Source organism: Chroicocephalus ridibundus, chromosome 2 (assembly GCF_963924245.1).
Source record: "Chroicocephalus ridibundus chromosome 2, bChrRid1.1, whole genome shotgun sequence".
Classification (NCBI taxonomy): Eukaryota; Metazoa; Chordata; class Aves; order Charadriiformes; family Laridae; genus Chroicocephalus; species Chroicocephalus ridibundus.
The window spans coordinates 122,664,987-122,688,768 of NC_086285.1; the positions used below are offsets into that span (position 1 = coordinate 122,664,987).

Consider the following 23,782-nt stretch of genomic DNA (forward strand, 5'->3'; position numbering starts at 1 on the left):
AGAGAAGTGCTACCCTGGGAGGCTTCCAGCCCTGCTCCTTTCCAGCTACTCCCTAACACAAAATTCAGAAGCTGCTCTGACGTTGGGAATCCGAGGCTGGAGCTGCTGCTGTCTGTAGGGGATCTTTGTATGAAAATAATCACAGCCCTGTGCAACACCGTGGTGCGCCACGGGCTGGGGCTTGGGGTAGAGCCCAGGCGTCCTGGCTGGGAAGGCACTCCTTGTTACCCATAATAATCAGTAACAAATAACTCACCATTTATTAATATGCTTGACCTAACTACCTGGAACACACGCTGCTGTAATTCATAACAAAGTATTAACAAACCATTTTTAAACTATTTATAGTTTAATAAGAAGTATGAACAAGATGCAGATAAAACTTTTGTCCATCTAGAATTTGATTTATACCATCTTCATTTTGTATATGGCAATGGAAATAAATCGTCCTTCTAACAGTATTTCTCTTCTGAATTTATTTTGGAGGAGAAGTAATTTAAGTCTTGAGCATATCATCTGGAGAATGATGGAAATGACAAAAATGCAAAAATACCTTTCAGGTACAAAAGCATGCTAAAACACAAAGTTATCTGTTCACTTGAAGAAGTGGAAGCATGAAGTACATACTGTGATCCTCAACTCTGTATATATCAGAGATATTTATGACTCAATTTTATGTCCAGGTCTGTACTAGAAGAACACAATTTTTTCCGTTAAAGAGCAGCTGCAATTTATTTTATTTTATTTTTAATCATGGAAGCAATTAAGTAACCCTCTAAGGACAGTACATACTAAGAAAAGATTTCATGAACTATTGCATAACCTGTATATTGAAGAAACCCTGCTCTGCCCTGACTAATATTCTGAGCAGCTAATGAATAGTTTAAAAGGGAATACCATCCACAGCAACACAAATGCTAGTGCAGAATGTCCCAACTGTGATATAAAGAGCGAGGCTCACCAGCAGTGTCCCAGCCTCCTGTTCCCCATGCCAGTGGAGGCACAGCACCCACATTTATTTTCAAAAAGTCTGTCCTTCGTGGAAGCAACTCTAACAACGCCATTGTTCCCTTCTGTTCCCCGCCTCCATCTCCACCACCAAAATAACACACACACACAAAAAAGTAATAGCTTGTTAAAATAAAAAGCCCTGGCAATTCTGTGCTGCTTTGGGTTTTGATCCCATAGATACACAAGTGTCATAAATTCTGTCTATTCCTATTAAGAGAGAGCGGTGCTATTGCCTTGCCTCCACTGTTAATGCAAATCCCAAAAGGGAGTGTGTACACAGTGCGACTCACACAGGCTGACCATAAAGCTAACAAAACTTCTGCAACAAGAATATAAACGGTAATGTTCCAAAAATGGCAAAGATGGTGACGAGCATTTAACTACTGCTTCCATGAAATGCAGTCTCTACAAGACTGGCAAATGGACAACTCTGAGAATGCCACCTTTTAACTGCCCCGATGTCAAGGTGATTTTTTTCCCCACTCAATTAGAAAAGGGACAAACAGGCAAACGCATTTTTGCCCCATGTTTCCTGACACTTTCTTTTTTAATAATTTAAACTGAAAAATGTAGATTGCTTATTGTTCCTGTCAATAAACACTTCTCTTAGAACACCACTTTGAGGTTAGGAAAACTCAAATGCAGATTAGTCTTCAAATAGATAGGCAAGCTAGGGACTATATATTTGCATATGGTCTTCCATTTTTTTAGCATAGGAAAAAAAATCATTCACATGAAAAAACAAAACATGCTTTCATGTGTTTTAAATTTGTTTTTTTAGCCTCAATAGCTTGTAGCATGGCTTTAGAAGAAAGGAGATAAAGTTTCATATATTTTTCCCATTTGGCATCCACCAATTTATTTCTATGATTTTTGAATCAAAAGTAAAGCAAACAGAAACACATGATAAAACCATGTAGCACTTTTCAAAGCATACCTAATTAATCCTTGCAATACTCCTGTTAGATAGGACTTTTATCACTGCTTTTCAGATGGTGAGATTCTGGCAACAAAGGCAACCTTAAGCTAGCATTACCTAACATGTAAAGCATTTGAGTTCTGCAACCATAACAACATAATAGGCTTCTCTTTGTGTACCCCGGTTTTTAAAATAATGGGAAGAAACTCAGAAGTTCCATCACAGGGCACCCCACTGAATCGGCAGGGGGCTGTGGGGCTGGGAGCTCTTAGCCCATCTCAGCTCCTGCGCAGAGAAGCAGATGCTTGCGTAAGTGGCCATCACCATATGACTGAGGAAAAATAATGCACATTTAAAGGAGGATAAGCCACAGGATTCCTGCCTCCCATTGCAGGGTCCAGAAGGCGGTCCCTTCTTAGGTGCTCAGAGACCACTGACGTTTCCCTGCCCATGACCTGATAATGCGTATCTTATGCTCTGTCTCTTCAAACTTATTTCACACTGTCTTTTCCAAATTCCTGACTCACTCCATTCTCTGTGCTTCTCCAATTTCATCTTCTAGCCTCCAACTCAGTTTCCATCTTGCCTAGCAAATCCTAATCTCTCCTTTCCAGACAAGTCTCTTGCTCCCTGATACCCGAGCAGCCTCAGCAAATCAAGTCCTTTCATCTCCTAATGTATATTTAATCAGTGTCACACCAACTGGCAATCCCATCTGAGATTTTCTCTCCCTCCTCAGACTCCCATCAGCCTCCTAATTCCCAAAATCCTGTCCCACAAGGATCAAAGCTAGGCTCCACAATTAGCTAAGGCTGCTCCTGTTTTCAATCCACATGATTTTGCCTCAGTCTTATTTGACCCTCTTTCACCACTAGTTCTTTAATTCATCTGACCAGTTTCCCTCATGCCATCAGCCTCAGTTACTCCCTTCCTCATCCAACCCCATCTCATAATCTCACTTTCCCCTCATCCCTTGTCATCTCTCCTTATGTCACGGTTCACAGCTTCAACACTCTTCCCGTTTCTTTCTGCACTGAGATCAGATTCCTAGTCACACCCACTGGAATTCAAATAATCTGGGAAATTAGCAACTAAAATATTTTGACTGTGTAAGCATGTGCATTCAGTAGCATATCCTTGGCGTAAATGACACCACTATTTTGTCAAGACCAAACACAGAGTCTTTTTTTTTTTTTTTTTTAAAGAAATGGTAAATACATCAAACTACCCTTAAAGGACAAAATTTTCCTGATTCTTGAAAATGGCAGAAGTTTTCTCTAAAAGAGTTCAACAGATGGAAGACATACAGAACAGTATATGTAATCTCTGGGGGCTGAGGGTCATGAGGTTATCACCAAACGGCATGCCTAGTAATATAATGGGAAGCGTCAGGTAATAAGTGACGATACTACTAACTGCTTGGATGACACACATTGTTCTGACAGAACACTGGATCTTTTATTAGCTTTAATTACATTAAATTAATTCTCTAGTGTTTGACCCAGCTTTTAATTTTATGACCAATATCCTGGAAGCCTAGACAGCTAAACATTTTGGCACATCACAGTAGGCTAAATTTCCTTTTAACGCTGCAGTAAGCATGTTGACTCAGTGTGCTTAGAAATTATGGAAATGGTATTTCTGCAAATGATGGATGTGAGTTTTCACTTTAGTTTTGTTTTCCCTCGCACATTCTTTTTCCCCTCTCCAGTTGCTAAGGTTTATGTTGGGATTACTACTTACTAAATAAAACCTGTTCAAGACTAGGGAGGCCTGAACAAAACGAAATAGACCTACATAATTCACTGAGTTTGAAATCCAAACGAAGCTTCACGGTAGTCCTTCGCGTTGGCTGACCTTCATATTTAAAATAATGAATATTTATAGTCCTTTAAAAGGACAACACCTTTTAATATTGTAGGAGGTGCTCCTACGGTTGTGAACTAAGCATGGAGGCAAGGTAAGTTTTGTAGAAAAAGGTAATACCTTTTCCTAGACCAGGAGAAGAACTTCTGTGGCCAAAAGCTGATCTATATAAAAGATGCTACGTTTCCCAGAAAGCCTTATTTCTTTCACAACACAATGAGCAGAAGCCACATTTTCAGTTGAAAAGTTTTTCAGTTCAAAACTATTTTGAATAAAGTTCTACAAAATTTCCAGTCCCTTTATCGAGGGATTATTAATCCAAAATTAACATCTACCTGACATTTCAACTCCTCATACCAGACCCATAGCTGAAACATGAAAATTGAATTGCTAGAATCTTTATAGTCGGACTAGGAAAATATTTAAAACATACCAGAGATACATTTCATCTGAGGGGCAAAGTTACTCTCTGACAACTTTCCAAGACAGATATCTATATTTATATTTTTTTATTATTTATTTATATATCTCTTATACTTGGGCATTTCTCCACTTCTCAGCCTAGTCACAGTATTCTTTAAAATGATGCATTCACTGACAGTCCCATAACCTGCTGTCCAATATCATCAGGGCAGACAAACTAAAAAAAATAATTGCACCCCTGGACAGACTCCTTTCCCTTTAAGTTTAGTTGTCTTTCATAAACAGCATTCCAGGTCTTCATCAGAGGATAAGGCACCAGAATTACGGATGAGGTGCATGCACAACCCCTGAGACTTTCCCCAGAAGTACTAAGAGTAAATTTGAGCAAATTGGCTAAAGTAAAATAAAGTTCAAATGATATCATGGAACTCATGCCAGATATTCTTTAGATTGGGAAGTGTTTTGATAATTCAGGGGTGGATTTACCAGTAAAATCAAGAGGGCCGTAACTGCTGTGCTCAGGCATGCACACTATTTCTCCTCTTGTAAAGAACAGCTCGGGGACTGCACAGCTTTCTATTTCGCACCCCCTGTGATCAGATATAGACTGTACTTTTCTCTACCACTCTCTCTGCATTATTTTCTTCACTTTTACTTACTTAAATCAAGTATGTTAAAAAATGAGAAAGCCTGTTCTTGTGTGACATACTACTCAATTTGTAGCTCAGTTGGAGCTGGGGGTTCCAGCTAAGCTGAACATTCATGCTTTAGCTGTGAGTCTATCATCTCATCATTACATGGAGAAACATCAGTCTTGGCTTAGAATTTTCTGGCTCCTGCTTAGAGAAGCAGCTGCCAGGGTAAGGGGCCATCAACATCTGCACAGAGAAGGGCGTTTAAAGGAAGATGACCCATGGGATTCTTGGTTCCTGTTGCAGGGTCTGGAAGGTATCCCCATCTTAAACACCCAGAGACTGCTGCCTTTCTCTTGCCTATGACTCAGTAGTGCATACCCTGTACCCCACTCTTGGCTTCTGTCTATGATCTCATCATTACATGGAGAGCACATCCGTCTCAATGTAGAATTTTCTGGCACAGATGTAACATTATACGAAAAAGTGCTCCTAGCACGCAGATGCAACTGTTACTGACAGAAATCTGGGTAGTAATGATGATTGTGCTGTGAAATGCAGTATCAAAATGGTTTTCATATTTTAGATTAAAAATTACAAATATAATTTTTTAGATGGTGAGGAAATATTGATATAGTCTAATTGAGCTAAATCAGGTGTAATGCAGAGTCCAGTTAGGCTTCTAAACTCCCTGTAATGCCAATGGTGATGTGGGAACTCAAAGAGTGTTTATCAAAATGTTGTTAGCTGCCAAAAGTTCAAGGACCTCCAAACTGTCCTCCTGACACAGGGTATAGAGACAAGAAAAGAACGCACCATGCTTTAGTTTCAGATTAGAAGGGCAGTAGGTTCCTTTTGCTTTCAGGTTATTAACACTGAAATGAACTGCCAGCATCAGTGCTGTCACCAGGCATGACATGAACCAGTGTTCAACAAGAAATGAAAGCATGAGACTGACATGGAAAAAGAAGATCAAAATGAAAAGGTGCTATTGTGTAGAAGAGAGAAAAATGAACCTCAGCTTTCTACATTTCTGATAGAATGACACATTATGTATAGACTGGAATGGGTATGTTAGCCCTAAATAAAAGGTTAGTGTTCTCACATTGCACTGTTTGAGTCTTGTTTTTTCACCACTGCCACTTCACCTGCAGAACAGAAAACTTTTTTGGAAGAAGTACGCGTATGGCTGTTGCAAGGAGTCGTCGGAGAATCGCTTTTGTTGGAGCAATAGCAAAGCAGAGGGATCATTTTTCATAGTGTGTCAGCTTTAGCCAGTTCATTATCCACTGCGATAGCAGAAGAGCAACATGAGCTTTCAGAGGTCACCAGTGCCGCTGGTTGAGCATGGACACATGGATGAGCTATTCCTACAGCTTAAATAACTATGATGCAAAGTCACTGGGGAAAAAGAAACTGGGTTCTTCTAAAGGACCATGTCTCTCTCAGTCCAAATGGAAAAGGATAGCATTTATCTTTTTCTGTCGTCCTTGAGATAAACTTACTGTTCTTTGGTGAAGTTCTCGTCAGTTGATTTTTGAATGTGCTTTCCCTGGTGTGTTTTTTTTCCATCAGGGACAAAGGAATGTTAAAAAGTGTAACTCAATATAGCAATCACATTTGAGATGGACTAATGACAGAGAGTGTTCTGCAAGTTAACTTACTTTATAGCTCCTGCTGTTCTTGCCTTAGGTTGCATTTATCACCCTTCATAAACTATTTCATAAGTTATATTGGAAATGGTCATGCTCTTTATTTTTTGAGAAAATTTTAATGTATGAAAAAAATTTAGTTAGCTAATGGTTTCACTACTATTAATTGAAAGTTGTCTCAACATACAAGACAGGTGCAGAGTGCAAGACTGCACAGTGCACTGCAGTGTCTGCACAGCAATGACTTCTCCAGTGCAATTTTAAATAATGTGTCCAATGATGGCCAGCACCAGATTACAAACAGCTACAGGCATGTAAGAGGCAGAACTGGACCTGGTCTGAATACATGAATTGTGCCAATGCCTCTGAGTTTTGGCAAAACTCCCATGTGCTCACGCGTATTTCACAAAATACATGTGACATTTCCCATGGTGAAAGGGGTTCAAATTCTGACAAAGGGACAAAGATGCCATGCAAAGAGCAGAAGAGTCTTCAGGGCTACCATTTTCTGCTTTGCAGAGGAACACCAGAGGAGAGGGGGCAGGTGGAACTTTTGCTCCTCCCCGTTGTACCAGCAGAGATTTGTTAGGGCCCAGGCCTCATACAGAATTTCTTCCTCTCAGGCAGAAAACAAAGGCAGATTTTAACTCTGACCTAAAGAACAGCACAGCATGGCCCTTGTCTTTGGCCTTATGATAAGTTACTGGTTTAGGCCTTGTTTCAGCAGTCAACCTTGAGAATCCTGACCTCCCCACCCACTCTCAGACAACATTTTCCTTCAGTCAGTTTCCCTTGGGAGACTGCATCACTGCCTCCTTCAGCCTGCCACAGAGGATGGGACCAGAGAAAATATTAAAGGATCCTTTCCTTCCCGGTGCCACCTTCCATAGGTCTCTCAGCCTCGGATAGCTCAAGGCACAGGACCACAGGAGCAGGCTTGCTAAGTCTGCTCCTAAGAGAGCTCAGTTGGAACGTGCCTGATCCCCAAAGTGAAGCGCTGCATAGCAAATTCCAGGGCCTAGGATACCCCTGCTGAAATTAGATTAGCTGAAAATCTAAAGAAAATAACGGTAAAACATCCGTGAAAATGAAGTACAGGTTATGTTATGCTTATTCTTATGTTGCTGCATATCCCCTCTAGCCCTTTCAAAGCCAATTTCTTTGCAGTGGCCAGCATCTTAAAGAAGAACATGGCTACTGAGCGTTTTTCCTCCTTCCTCATTGACAGGCAGTAAAAATGGAGAAGTCTGAATATCTGACCTTTCTTCCAAAACTAAACCAACATAAACGGCAAGAAAACAATGTCATCTTTTCTCATCCCAAGAGCAGTTTTGCCTGCAGGTAATGGTGCTGAATGAATCAATGTATTGCTGAAACTGATTCATGATGACAAAGGCATAGCAGTACTTACTGCTGAACCAGAAGGATGCAAAGTGAGAGAAATTCCTCCTTCGTGGTGTATTCCTCTCATTCAGAACAAGCCTTGCTGTGCCTCAGGCAACTCCACTTTTATGACCACAATCAAGCATTTTTCTCTGCATTTTTCTTACTTATGTGTACCATCCTCAAGAAATTATCTCAGTGAGGCACTCCTATAGGGAGATATGTTTCTGTTCTTCCTTGCCAACACGCTGTTTTTTAGTGACTACGATGGGCAATGCTTTCAGCCGGGGTAAATCAGCATTACTCCATTCAGTGCAGGAGGACTGTGGCACCAGAGCACCAACAGAGAAAATTTTTAAACTCATGAATCAAATGTTTAGGGAGCATGCAGGGGAAAGTGTGTGGGAGTACTGGAGCAATGCTTGTGCCAGCTTTGCAGATTTATTACTACAATATCATCACGGTCAACATAATTAAACCTCCCACTATAGGTCTCTTCGTCTACTGAATTACAACTGGTATCACTCCCACCACTGACAGCATGTTTTTTTGACACAAAACAGCTTTCCATACACCTGCTAGCTCTGGGGTTTGGAGATGCAACTACTGAAAAAGGCTTTATTGGAAAACTATGGGGTATGATTTGGACTTTTGAGTGCTTCTTCCTATTTTTTTCTGCCCCCAAATTTCTTTTAAGATTACATATAGTGGAGCGTGTGGCAGGGGGAATGGACCAAAGCACTTTATATCAGATTCTAAATGAAATTCTTCTTCATTTAGAAATGGAAGATGACAGCCTAGCCATGAAGCATTTGAGGTCAATGCTGAATTAACGTCCTCAGTTTCAACTAATTAAAAATGTCTGTGTATTCTGCTTTGAAAAGGAAAGAAATAAGCATGTCAGAGATTACAGCATATTTCCATATTTACTGTACGGTGTCTCTTCCACAGGTAAATTCAAGTTATATATAGCTGTCTTTTAAAAAAACAGTTCTCTTGTCTGTTGGAGAGTGAGCAATTACTTTTTTGCATGCACTTAATGACTGGTTCTTGTTGTCACAGTAGGTTCTGATATTTTAAAGGTATTTCACCCCGTGTTTGATACATTTGATTGCTGATTATTTTATTTCAAATCTGCTTTAAAACTTGAACTGCATGTTTGTGAAAACCAAAATTCTTTCTATGAATTCAATGCAGGATGTCTGTTTTTGAACACTGCCTCGGGTACAACTTGACTTTTACAGTTTAAAAAAAAAAAGGAAAAAAAAATAAAAATAAAAGGTATTTTACAAAATCCCTGACCTCCCCACCCTGTCTCAAACTATTAAGTAGAAAGAAAATGTTTTGCTACTGAAAAAGACCTGCTCTAAATTTTTGAAAGAACTTGGTGCACATCCTTTAACTTCAGTACTGTGAGGGTTCTGTATTTTAAAAGATGCAGTAGATAAGAAGTGATGCTTTGGGGTATGGCCTTTTGATTCCAAACTCATCAAACCGGAGTAGCATAAGCCATCAGAAAAAACAAAGAAATGAACTTTGATTGGCCTTTGGAGGATGCACTTTCTGATTTGCTTCATTAATGGAGACAGTAAAACTGAAGCTTAATATGAAATACCATGAGTAATAAGCATGAAATTTGTGCACTGCAGTACAAATCTGTTCCCCAAATATTCTCATTTCAGGGGAGGATTCTTCTGGCATGATGCCTGGGCTGCTGGCCACAGCCTGCTTGGCTGCTTTGCCCTGTGCCTAGCCTCTTTAGCAGCTGGTGCTGCTCCCAGGCAATGCTTTCAGCTCCTGCTCCCACAGCTTATTATATTTTTCATTTTTTTCTTAGAAAAATATGTTTCTAAATTTAGTTTAGGGACATCAAGCCAGTTGTTGAATCACAAACATGTTCCTGCTACCAAACATAAGCAGCCTGTGCATACATTTCTGCATATATTTTCTGCATTGAGAATTGCACCGTTCTAACCAAGGAATACATCCGAACCCATCGTGCAACTGATGCTTTGAATTTAGGAGCAATTTATGATTGTTTAAACTCTTCTAAATCTACTAATTCATTAACGAAAACCCAAAAACACCACTCCTGAGAAATAAGAGTTTGCACATGCGTGCAGGGTTTGCATCGATTTCATTAAACTGGCCCAAACTCTGCATGATAACAGGGTTTTGCTCACCAGACACATTATACCCTGTTTGTGCTGTAGGCAGGAGCCTGTGTACAATGAAGTCATTAGCTAAACACAGGAAAGGAAAGACAAAATCATGCTTTTAAATACTTGTCCCTATGCTAGAAACATCTGACAGGCAAGAAAACGCTTCACATTTAATATCTTCTTGCCATGTGAACGGGAGGGATAAGTAAAAAGCTCTCTGTTCCTGGCTTTCAGCACGGGAGCAGGAAGAACAAAAGCCCTGACTCCAAAACCTCTATTTTTGGGCCTGAGGAGAGAACTTTTATATGTAGATTTCCACCAGCCTTTCCTCTTCTGCCTCCTTGACAGGAGATAGGTATCAAAGACACAGGGGAAAAGGCTGTTTCCATCCCTGTTCGTTTTCATTCCACCTATGCTAGGACAGGGGATAAGATTGTTTAAAAGTTCCTGCCCAAGAAACAACGCAACGCTCCATTTCTGAGCCTTCAGAACTGAACAGAAAACTTACATTGGCATCAATTTTATTTCACATTCAAGATCTTACTGCAGCTCAGGGTGTTTAAAGCGTTCTCTGAATCAGCAGCTTGAAATTCAACCATATATGCTCAGCAAGAAGAGCCTGGAAAAATAAAGCATCTTCTAATTTAATGTTCTCTGTGTTGAGGTGAAAAATTAGCTGCTCACCTTAGGGCCTCACTGTAAATCCAAGGCATGAAATTATTTTTGCAATTGCATGCCTCGCACATTATTCCTTTCCAATACATGTAGCAAATTTAATGTAGGTTGGGCTGGAGCATGGCGAGAGGGGGGTTGCCCTGTGATACCTGGCAGCCCCTTCCAGCCGCATCTGCTAATAATAGAACCCTATCCAGCACTGCTGAAATCAGGAATTTTGCCTCTGACTTGAAAGGCAGCAGGATTTAAAATTACAATGCATACCACTTATTTTCTTCCCCTTGACAATATGGCCAGTGCATTCTGGGTAGGAAGCTAAGTTTCCCAATACTAGCACATAATTTGATCTCTTGACAATAATCCACATGCAGCTAAACGGTGCCTGCATAACATTTTGTGCCTCAGTGGTTAAAGCATATCATTTGGAACCACAAAAGCAAACCAAAGACCAACTCAGAAGTAAAATAATCATTAGGTGGGGAAATGATGGAAGTGAACAAGGCCTGAAATGCAAACTAGCATGTGGGTATCCAAGGACGTTACAGTCATCTTCGTGATCATTTCGAACACAGATAAAAAAGAACAAAGTACTGAAGTATGGAAATCACTCTGATCCCTATTAAATACCAAATCACAAAGAGATGTCTGAATACAAAAAGCTATTATTAATAAAGCTTCTGTAGTGTAAGCGGCATAGAGCTCTTTGCAAATTAAAGTGACTTTTGCCTCTTGTGGTTTTGGGGATTCCAATTTCTATTTGTTTGTGTTACGTTACGTGAACTATCTGCTTCCTTTTGCTCTTTTGTATTATCTAAGACTCCACAAGCCTCCCATTCTGGAGCAAAAATCACTTTGAGTTGGAATTTTTCATGTCTTATGTAAATATATGACAGAGAGAGGACATAGCTCCATCCCTTTGCACTTCTGCCACTCGTGGTCTGCATGGACAAAGTGCCTTTTCTTTCTCATCCTCTAGAGCAAATTAGGCTCCATGAGACTCAAGAGGATGGGAACTCATGATGCTTTCTCCTCCACCTCTAACAAGGATGTATAGTTGATGTGCTCTTCCTGCACACTGAATAGCTGCAGCAGGGACTCCATCTCCCTGAAATGAAACCACTTCTTTGTGCTCCCTGTGAATTCACAGCATTCTGCCACAGAAGCCCTGACTCAGCAGCGCACTCTCCAGCATCCACTGGGGGATATTTTTCGCTTAACTCCCTTTTCTGTAACTAATATTGTCCAAATCTGCTCTTGATTCAAAAACAGACAATATAAATAACAGAATAAAGAGGGCATTTAAGAACCCTGCAATTTGTTTCTTCCTTCCTCCTGGGAGCTGCAGTACCCATTGATCAGGAAAGAGAACAACAACATACATACAGGGACACAAATATATATCCTTCTTCCTTCTTTCCTGCTGACTGAAGGGTAATACAGGAAATAACTGCTCAGTGTCAAGATTTAGAAGCTGTGCATTAGTGGCATAGCTGAAACACAAATTCTCTGTCCTCAAATATGAAGGTTTTAAGGTCTCTTGGAGGCCCATGCCCTCACCGCAATTCAGATTTTTAATTAGTTTCTTCCAAAACAGTTTTACAATTACTTGTAATTTGTCCACCAGTAATTTTCTTCCTTCTTAACAGAGACACAAACTGCTCCTGTTCTGCAACAGCCAGACTTTTGGGTTTTTTTAATAAAACTGTGCTTGAAGAGTCTTTCTTTAGATCAACCCCCTTGTTACACGCAGAGAAACGGCACCACAAATTGCATGGACGCAGATCATTAACATCTCCTTACAAACCTCAATTTCTTTAAAAACGAACATTTAGGAATTAGATATAATTGGAAGGAAACACAGTAGTGGTGATTTCCAAGTGGCAGTACATGTGCACTTGTATTAATATTCAGATGTATTGCATTAGCACAGAACCTGTATCCAGTCTGCAACAGGCGCTCGTATCAAGCTGCTCTATTCAGGTTGCTGCTATGACAACTATCCAGAGGCAAATGTCAGGTCAGCTCCCAGCATATGTGTCTAGGCCATAATTGCTTTGTCAGAAACCTAATAGCCACCTACTCCTACTCCTCTAACAGCTAAAAGCGATATTGTTAAAATTATTAAATGTTGCAATATTCTTAACACCCTATTCATATGCTACTAAAGCACTGAAAACTTTAGATTTGCCTTCCTTTTATCCCCCAAACTAGAATGGGGGTGAAGAATGTATGTAAAGTGCCTATTTGCAAATTTATGTTCATTTATGTTTCAGTGTAAACCTGGGATCATTAAACTTTCTCTTCCTTGGGCGTTAGATATTATCTTTCACTCCACCACGATGATTACTGATATTTAATTTGCCTGGTTACAAATCACAGCATGGAAAAAAATTATAGCTGTCATCTTGATGAGAGTTTTCTTAAAAAATGCATTCAGTGTTTATCATAAAGAATTGCTTCATAGCATCATAGTGCATGACAGTCTGTGCACAGTGCATAGACTTGCTCTTATCAATTTGAAAAGCTCAAATAATCAAAGATTTCTTTGAGTTTAGCTTTTATAATTAAATAAACTGGTAGCTTCCACAAGACTCAGAAATATAACCTGCACATTTTCCCTAATCTTATTTATTCTAATCTTACATCGTATCTTTTAACCTAATGATTAAAAAAAAAAAAATACATTTAACGTTTATATTGAGGGAACTTTTCTGAAATGCCTAGCAGAGAGTGAAATACTTGAAGCAGAGATAGTGATGAAGTAAGTAATACTCTCGCAACTGCAAAGTTGTCTTGCAGCCATTTCCAAACGTGATCTCGTGTGAAGAACTAAAGTCAGTCTGCATATAACTGATTTGTTCAGTGAAAGGGAAATTGCCTCCCATGCACACATGGGGACATACACATATCCTAATAGCTTCATTGTATTACCTCCAATTTGCCCTGTAGATAGAGATAAAGAATAGGTGAATTAAATCAAACTAAGCAAATTACGAATTATACAAGAAAAGTATTATTCTGATGGCTGTGCAGTGAAGGTATGAGGACAACACCTTTGTCAGGCTATACAGTTGTCTGACTGTTGTTATTTTCAGCTAGTCTCTGAAATGAAAAAAAATTGTACCCTTTAAATTCACATTTAAAAAAAAAAAGGCAGAAAACCTTTTTCTTATCATGTTTATCCTATAAAATATGACTGACAAGCACTCTGTGAAGAGCCTACTAATGTAAAAAGGACCATTTCTGGCTGAGAAATGCCTTTCTTAGGATGGGAGATATGTAAGATAAATTTCATTTTCCTCTGAGCTTAAGCTCTCTTTGGGCTCAACTTGTCATTTGCTATGTAACTACAAAAGAATCAGACATTGCATGTCCAATTACTTGGGGCATAAGGATGAAAGAAGCGTACATAGCTCACTCCTTTGGCTACCCAAAACCTCTGCATGCTATGGTAGCCCTGCAATGACATTACCCACTGAGATGGAGGTCAAATTGCTAAAACATGGACTGAGTCCAGGAGATAACCCAGTCCACTGGCTTCGCAGTCATATGTGACCACTACTCTCCTATCTACGAATACAATAATGAATACTCAAAGGTCCAGATTCCTGAGTAGTACAAAAAACAATGTGGTGCCAATTAAGCTACATCAATTTTCTAAATGATCTGTCTAACTATACATGACATGTCCATACAAGGGTTCATACACTTCTACAGACATATTACTCTATGATTCAGTTCTTTTCCTGCTATCCCATATCCATCCTTCCTCCTGGCTCCCAGGTGCTGATATTTTGTCTTGATCGCCAAAAGCTTATTTCAATTAGAAGAGAAATGCTCATTTGTACATTTTGCAACATGACAGCATGCAAAAAGAATCAATTCTAAACAACAAAACAATGAAACAAAAAGCAGCTGTTGTAAAAAACACTTGTGTCCAAATAAGGCTGAAGGCAATTTTTTCCTAGTATCATTCTTATTTGCTTTTCCAAAGAAAGATTTCACCTTTTTATCTTCCTTAGTAAAAACGAAGGGGCAGGTCCTCTCGCATACTGATATATATAAATTTTCCCTTGAAGAATTTTCATTAGTCTTTTTGATTTCAGACAGGACAGTAACAAGACTAATCCACCTCCACTTTCTACAGAGTACCATAGCCCAGCGCTGCTCCAGGATGTTTCATGATGAGGTTTTATAAAACCTACACTGCACACTTTTCAGAAGAAGCAGCAACTGACAACGGTTAAGGTCTTAAAATGAAACTTCCATTTCTGTGACCACCCACAAGCAGAGCCACAGAGCCCTTGCAGTGGCAGCCCACAAAACAAGCATCCCAACCTCTGTTCACTGCCCAGGACAGTAACGACAGGATGACTTTTTCCAGATTTTTCAACTTATTTAACCATTCTTCTTTTGCCCAAGCAAGACACAATTTGGTTTGTAAAGTGAAGGACACAACAAAAGAAGTCATCCTGTTTGCCATATGTAAAGAATGCACATAAAAAGCTCTACTTAATTTATCTCATGACTCCCTTGTTGATAGTAGTCCAGAAACTCCACTTCAGTTCAACTCCTTCACACTGAATATTGCTAGAGATATAATAAGGATCTTGAAGGATTATCCCAGGAGAGCATCCCAAGATACCACTCAGAAGCACAGGAAATCATAAGGATTTGGATAATGCCTCTTCTATCTCTGACTGAAGCAAGTCATAGAAGGTCAATCCAATTATTGTTTCTACATTTTTTATCAACTGCAATGAAAAAAATCCTCAAAATTCAAGACTGGAGTTACCCTTTTTCAGTATCCAGACCAAGCAGAGATGATTCGGAGAGCAACACAAAAGCTCTGCATGGCCTCTGCACCCACTGCCTGATCTGGACTGCGAAAAGATCAATCCATTCCAGCCCAGCGTCACAAGCATTTCACTGTTTGGTAGTAGTAGCAGTAAACCTACACAATTTCAATATATGAATCTATAAAATTTGTGCAAGGGAATAAATTCTTTTAATACCAGGCAGAATTAAAAAGTGGAAGCGAGAGAACTCCTCAGTCAGGTAATAGGTATCAAATATGTTACTTCTCGGCACTTAAGCTACCAGCTAACCAACAGAGCTCGATCTCAAGATAATGAAAATGCACTGAAGCTAAAGAGAGCACTTGAGTAACATCTAACACGGTCAGACAGCCAAAGCATTGTAGTCCAAGCTACCATGACCTAGTAAACACATTTATATTCCTTACAGAGAAGTCTCAGAAAGTGACAATGCTTTTACTGTTACGGTTTCAAAAACTACTGGAAGGTACTTGTTTGCTGACAGACAAGATTACATTGAGTTTCACATGATGAAATAAATTATTGCCACGAAAAAAAAAACATTTTGAAAATAAGCAATTTATACCAGTGAGACCCGTTTACATTAACTTATTTTTAAAATTCAGTTAAGGAATACAAAGATCATGTTAGTGGAATTTGAGGCATATAAGCAGAAAGGTGGCTTTGTCCTGCTTCAGACTTAACTTTAGTAGACTTAACAATATCACTAGGTCAGGGCTATATTAAGCACTGCAGCTATCAGAAATACTTCTAGAAAATAATTCATAAGATGCGGTACTTGAATGCGTGCAAACACACACACAGAACTGGAGAGGTTTCTTCTCAAGAAATAACGAATCTCTGCACAGGATCATAAGTACATAAAGCCAACCCTCCCCGTTTAACACTTGTGAACGAAAAACCTTACAGTCATAACCATGGCCAATACTCTATCTGTTCAAAAGAAAAAAAGAGCTCTGAGAAGTTTCCATAGTTTTGACTTTTAAGCTGTTTCTTTTTGCTGAGCAATAATTGAGACGGTTTTTCATCAAACCACTGTTAAAATTAACATTGTAAGCAAAAATGTATTCAGTTTGGAAATTCATATTATTTTACTGAAGTACGGACTTTCATTAGGGATGTACGTGCAACATCCTCAGAAATTCCTGCTCAGGGACCATGTTGTACCAGGGAGAGGAGCCGAAGTGGAGAAGCGGAGGAAAGAGCATAAACAAGACAAGAAAAGGAGTGCAGGAAGCTGCACTGTCTTAGCTTCAGGATTGGGCATAACACCTATTGTGTTCTTAATACATTCACATTTTACGGGTAATATTCTGGAAAAGGTGGCGGTGGGGATGCAAATTACATCTCACTTTGAGGCAGATCACTCCTCTGGAGAATAAAAGACAAACCTACACTGTGCTGCATGCAAGAATAAAGCAGCTTTAATGCATCTAAATTCCTCTGAAGGGAAGAGCTGAACGAGTGCTCTTACCAGATCCTCTTAACAATCTATTTTCCAGGACTATCTAATGCTCGTCCTCCATTAGAAGATCTCTTGTTATCATTTATGAAGTGCTGATTTTTTATTATCCGAATCTTATTTCCCCTTTCCTCCTCCCAAATTTCCACTGAAGGGTCCTCAAAGCCTGAGTCCACCCATTGGTATAATGCCCAATTCTGGAAATTTACGTTTAAAAAGAAAAATTAGAGACATGTTAACAAGAAAACAAGGCTCTTTTTTTTTTTTTTTTTTTTAGGCCTATGGAACAGTAAAACCAACATGCTGAACTAAACTTTTTCAGCCTTATTCTATTTAAGAAAAAAATCCAATGAAAATATTTAATTTTGGATATATGTAAGAAAAGGGAAGGAAATTTAAAAGTAAGTAAAAGGAAAAAATAGGAAGAGGAGAAGCACAGAGCCCTTTTACCTATAAGGCACTTTCCCTGGATGTAAGCATACAGGTCGACTTTCTACCTCAGCATAAGAACTGAGCACAGTAGTGTGTGTTAAACACCCCACTTGGAAATATTCTGGAATGCTTTGCTCTCAGTCTACTTTGTTAATGTCACATACTTGGAATAAATAATTAAATTTCAATGGAACTGGGACTAGAACCAAGGTTTTCTACTTCTCAAATGACTTAACTATTCCTCCCTGCAGGGTAAATTTCTCACTGTAAGTTTTGTGAAGCTATCTAACACACATTCCAATAATTTTTTCCAGCCAAAACTATTCAGCAAATCTATCCTGGATTCATGAATAGTTTTGCAAGCACTACATCAACCCAGCTAATTTACTGCTTGCTGAATCAAATGGCTGGTGCTATTCGCAACTGTCTTCACAATGTTCCCAGACCCCACTGCCAAAAAGAGGGCAGAGCTGAAGGAAGCAGAACCCAACACTGGTTCTTCATAGGCAGCTTTGCTACTTTAACACCACAATTGCAATTAAGGTAATCAGTTTGCAGCCATTCTGCCTATAGATTTTTAATTCTGTAATGAAAAATAAAGAAATGCCTCGCCCCTCAATAATAACTGTTATTGGAGGCCTTCTGTGATAGTAATACCACAAATAAATGAAAAAAAAATCCTATTAATACGCTTTTTGCGTTCTGTCTACAGTTTTTAAATTGTTTTTGCTTCAACAGCTCTCTAGCTCCCTGGACAGTATTATGGGATTCTCATTTAAAACACCCAAAAACTCTGCCTCACCCTGGCTGGACCAGGGAATTGACCCACTCGTTTTGTGCAATTTCTTGGGCATTTACTTATGAAAGTAACTGATGTTTGCACAAGTCATTTCTAGTTCTCCTTGGGGTAAGCACATCGATTTTGTAGCTTTTTTTTTTTAAATTGTTACCGAAAAATCAGAGAACAAATGAGAGAATATAAAACCTGCACAATCTGCATGAGCACTGCTTCTAAACTGAGCCAAACTTAACATTACAGTGCCTTAACATCCCATGTGATTTGTAAATCTTAAGGCAAATGTACCACAATAATGAAAATACTAGCAAAAAACATAACAGCAAAAAGAAATAGCAATATCCACTCTCAGATCCTAAACTATCAATGTATCAATAGTAGTAGGAATCCTTTATTATGTTAGGGCACGACCTGAAAGAACTCAATGGACTATTTACAGAAGGAAAATGTTGTTTTAAAAAATGTTCCTTTCCACGAAAAAAAGTTCATTTGCAATGACAGAGGCATATTTTGCAACAGCTGAGATATTACTAAAATTTGACTTTGTGATAATCACGAAGGGAAATAGAGCATAATAGTCTTTGCAACAAGAATGTTAGACATTCACTGTATTTGTGTAACTGGAGCAACTAAATAATCAAAGCCTGGAATGAGCTACCAGTTTGATTTTAAAAAATTGAAAGAAAACATGCAATTCTCAGCAAATTAAAAATAATAAAATCCTAACATGCACTATAATAGGTGAATAATCACGTATGAAAAAATAAAATAAATATTGATATGAGCTTTAAAAACTCACTGATAGGTTAATTGACAGCATTTTGCTATATATCATAATAACTTTTCTGTTTCAGGCAAATAGGTATTTTCAGAAACTTACACTATTTCGCCTTACATTTACAAATGCATACACATTTTGAAAGAGAATATGTGCACAGATAAACACACTGACTCATGGATACATGCACCATTTCTGTTATTTATGTAAATTATATATACCGTATGTTCTGTTCCCTTTAATTCCAGTATGCAAATTACACATTATGCCCTCAAAATCTACAACCGTTAAAAACCAAATATATAGCTTTACTCAGCTGGACATTATAAATATACTAGACACCCTCATACAGCTGATGTAAATATAGACAAAGACACGCGTGTGTATTCATTTAAAGAACCACAGCTTTTGTATTTTGTATTCTTGCTAGCAAGAAACATATAAGGGATTGCAACACCCTTCTGCATGGCATCCTATGTAAATGAGTCCAGTGCATTTATAAATATGGATGTGGTAGACCCCCAAACAACACAGTACCTGCTGTCTATCCAACCGCATCCTTTTTGCAGCATTTCTGCTTTCACTCTCACAGGCGGAAGCCAGGATACTCTCTGCAACTGCTGAAGTAAGGTGTGAGGGAATAGGTCGTGACTATGAGAGAAAAAAAGAAACACAGAAATTATTTCTAGCGTAATCCACGATATCCTTTTTCAAAGCACACAATACCATCACCTAGGCAGGAAAGTCCGCTTATTGAAATGTAGTTTATACCAACAAAACAGGGAAATGGAACTTGTAAAGATGAAAAATGAAACTAGTTAGATGTTAAAGCTGCAGCTGATCCATAGATCCATGAGAAGCCCTTTCCCCCCACAGCTCTATTGTCCAGCGTGTTTAGTCTGGCTCATTAAGCTGTACTTTGAACAGACAGTGGCATATTCTCTGTGTTCCAGCAGCACCCTGGCCGTCTGATTCTTGTTAAGAAAACTGAAAGGCTTTTTATCCTGTACAGCATGTGACAGAGATGAGTAGTGGTTTTTTATAGTCGTAAAAAAACAAAACAAAAAACCCCAAGTGATAGGGTTGAAACATCACTCAAAACATAACAGATTGTCAGAACATTTCAGAGCAGTCTCAATCTGTAGTATACGAATATTTGCATTCCTTGCTGCAACATGACTGATGTGATTAAAATGACTTTAAAAAAAAATCTGTTTTTCTTTTGATAAAGCCAGCCTTCCAACAATGTAGATACTTTGTGGTTCAACAAGATATGGTTCATTTTTTTCTGATTCAAAACGTTCCATTACTAATTTCATAGCATTCACATGTTTTAGGTTAAAGGTGCAATGAATCCCAAAAAAATATGGGAATGCTAAAATCCGTTGCTGGTTACGAACTCCAACACGGTCTTCCCTACCAGTTCATTAAGAAGAATGTTTACACACCTTTTTTTTTTCTCCTAATTACACACAAAACAATCTTTCTGAAAGATCAAGCTCACAATAAAACTAATCTTCTTCATTAATATACAAAGACATACCTGAACTACCAAGGAAATAAAGAAAATGGGGATAATAACACAGATACTGATATATATAAAAAACCATTCCAGAGACCGCAATTTATTGAACTGGTTCTGAACTTCCATAAATTTTCAAAGCTTCGTTGAACTGAAAAGTACTATGTAAATTTATATCTACTGAGTAACTGGCTGCATGGGGGGGAGGGGGGAGGGCTGGGGTGGTTTTTTTTCTTTTGTTTGGGGTTTTGTTGTTGTTGGGTTTTAGTTTGGTGGGCTTGTTTGTTTGCTTGTTTTAAAGTTACACCTTCTGACTCCTAAAAGCATAAATATGAACCTGCTATGAAATGTCACTGAGTTTTGGAAGCAAGTTTTGAAGTATTCCCTTCAGTTCTTAGACAACCTTAGAACAGATTCATTATATTGGTTCAACTGATTTTATGGTTTTCATAACATTTCAGAAACTGAGGAGCCAACCATTACTAATATTACATTTTTACCTTTAAAAATTAAAGTCCATTTATTGCAGAATGCCGATTTTTTATCTGACGCTGTACTTTCTCAAATGCAGGGGACCACAGTCTGTCTGGGGATCAGAAGCTGAACTAGCTTTTAGAAATAGACAGGGATTTATGGGTCTCCCTCACGAGTGCAATAGACTTATTTCTCCCCATTCATCCAAGAGCAAGCTCTCCGGCACCAGTGTAACAGCTGCGTAAGAAAGACAATCGGAGGCTGCAATACTACCATACAATATACTTGGATTGATTGGACAAAACAAACTACTGAAATTCTTTCCAGCTTGCACAACAATGCATTCCCATGCACTTTTGAAAAACAAATCTGTCTAAGAGATGAGGGACACTGATGTTAAACCCTGGTTTCATTACAGAAGTTAACAGGACAGTACAAGCAGACACCTTCCTCTAAGCTCCAGAGGAAGTAATAAGCCTTTGCAGAAGGTTTTCACTGGCAAAGCATTATATTTATTATTCTGGCTCCCTAGAATGGTGATGTTACCCTGAATGTGTTATTGCATCACTTACCCACACCAGATCCCACCCCCCTCAGTATTTGGTGGCCAAGTATCTCTCTACGTGCCAGTTTTACTTATGTTCAAGGTATATTGACTACGTTGGCTAAATGGAAGTCCCAGTGTGGTCCTCTAGCAGCGGCCACACAATGATGTTCTTGAAAAATAGCGAGTAAACTACTGCTCAATTCCTCCAGCTCAGGTCTTTAGTTAGAGCTGTAACCATACCTATACATCCATGGATTTTTAGAAGGTGACACATAAGCCAAAAAATTAATGTTCTGAACAAAAAATAAAATGAACCCAAGTTCCTCTAGCTTCTTTGTTTATGGGAGAGAATAGGTTTATTGAAGTGTTTTATAAAATAAAAAATAAAGAGTTACCATAAAAATCAAGCAGTCACGTGCTTTTCTCTGAAAAGGAGTGCAGTGGTTATGTGTTCATTGTTGAAATATTGAACTCAAAATTAGTACCTGCAAAAATGAGGAAATCTCCAGGTAATGGAGTAACTTACTCTTGAAATATGCATTAACCCACAATTTCTCTCACTCATCACTGCATCTGGCTGTTGATATGTTCATGTCAAGAACTATCTAGAGTGAACCTTAGGGAGAATGTAGTGAATGCACGGTTGAGTCACCTGGGGAGTAGAATACTAGAACAAAGCACAGGAGAAAAATCATCTGATTAAGGTTCAGGTTCTATCAGCTTTACTCAGGCAGAGCACTAGCTTGGCATTGACTGAGAAGATGAACACAGTCCTCCGTCACTAGCAGCAGAGCTGTTAAAAAAATTTTCTGTTTCATGAAATGCTATATCTGTGAAATGTCAAAAAGATGAATTTTGAAAAGCCGTGCCTAAGAGGAAAAAAATGCTTTGAAATAACCACTTTTTAAAAGATGTTTTTAAATAAACTGAATTAATAGCCCCATCTTCTAAGCTCAGAGGCCCCTTCTGGCTTAGCTTAACTTCATCATCTTCTATACTTCTGATTATTCGTGATCTGTGTCATGACTACCAGCTATAAAACCATGTCTGGAAGGAGCTCAAGCATCCCAGTCCTTGTGGGGTTCTGAACATTTCTCAACTTCCTGTGCGAGGGAGAGACACAAAGGCCTTGGGACACATGGCAAAAGCAACATCATTCCATTCTGTAGAGGGGAGCCTGCAGATCTCAGCCAAACCCATGTTTTTGAGGTTCCCAGGATCCCTTCTGCAGATCTGAGAGCTAAGTGCTGGCTCCTGCATGTTTGGGACTACAGCAGGAAATGTGGGAGCCAAGAAGTCCGTATTTCCAAGGGCTCTCAGGCTCCCCCCACAATCCCTGGATCCACAGCCTGACCACTAGGCTACTAGGAAACCAGGTTTCATTTTAGTGGAGTATGTCAAAACAGAAAACCTTTGACAAACTAACACTTCTTAAGGTTAAAAAAAAAAAAAAAAGACTATAAAAAAATTCCTGACCAGCTTTTTAACTGGCAGAATGCACCTACTGTTGTTTGGTACATAACATTCACAGCCCCAGCCTGGTGTTTCTTTCACTTCACAGCAATGTAAAGAAGGAAATAACTATACTGGAACTACCCATGTGTAAAACAACAGAAAATAAGCAAGCCTCCAACCTTCAGTCCACCAAAACAAGCGATTCACGTGGCAAAATTAGAAGGCAGGATTACATTTTTGTTGTTTTGAAACAATGACAGATAGAAAAAAGGCATGTGAAAATTTTATAGTAACTTTCAGGTGAAGAGATGAATAAAACTTAGAGGGAATCTGGTAAACAACTTAATATGGACCTTCTGAAAAGACTATATGCTCCTGTCCATCACACAGCAGCAGTATACAAAATTCCTTTGTATTTACTTGGAAACACAACACTGCTTGTGACTGCACTAGAACAGCCCCACGTTTTGAACGTACAGCGTTCTTTGCTTTTGTACATCTCTTCAGCTGACACACAACTAACGTTCAGCCTCTAACATGACGTAGAATGCCCTGGCTTGTGGTAAAACAGAACCAATTTTCTTTTCAGCCTAAACCACTACATAGGCAAAGAGCATTTTGACAAAAGGTGTAAAGGAAACCTGCTAGATTTCATGCACATGCGCATGCCTCTGGTTTTAACATCTTTTGAAGGGACTGACATTCAGGAAGTGGTTGAAATTCCCTCATTAGCCTAAGGGAGATGACCAACCACC

The 23,782-nt window shown here is 38.9% G+C and overlaps 1 protein-coding gene across 5 annotated transcripts in view; it reads right to left on the minus strand.

Moving 5' to 3' along the window:
* Positions 1-23,782, minus strand: part of NOL4 (nucleolar protein 4) — a 196,057-nt gene that overhangs the window by 15,455 nt on the left and 156,820 nt on the right. For all 5 annotated transcript variants that reach the window (XM_063326797.1, XM_063326798.1, XM_063326796.1 and 2 more), the window contains one exon: positions 19,567-19,680. In XM_063326797.1, the coding sequence (XP_063182867.1) occupies positions 19,567-19,680 (114 nt within the window). The remainder of the gene's footprint in view (positions 1-19,566; positions 19,681-23,782) is intronic.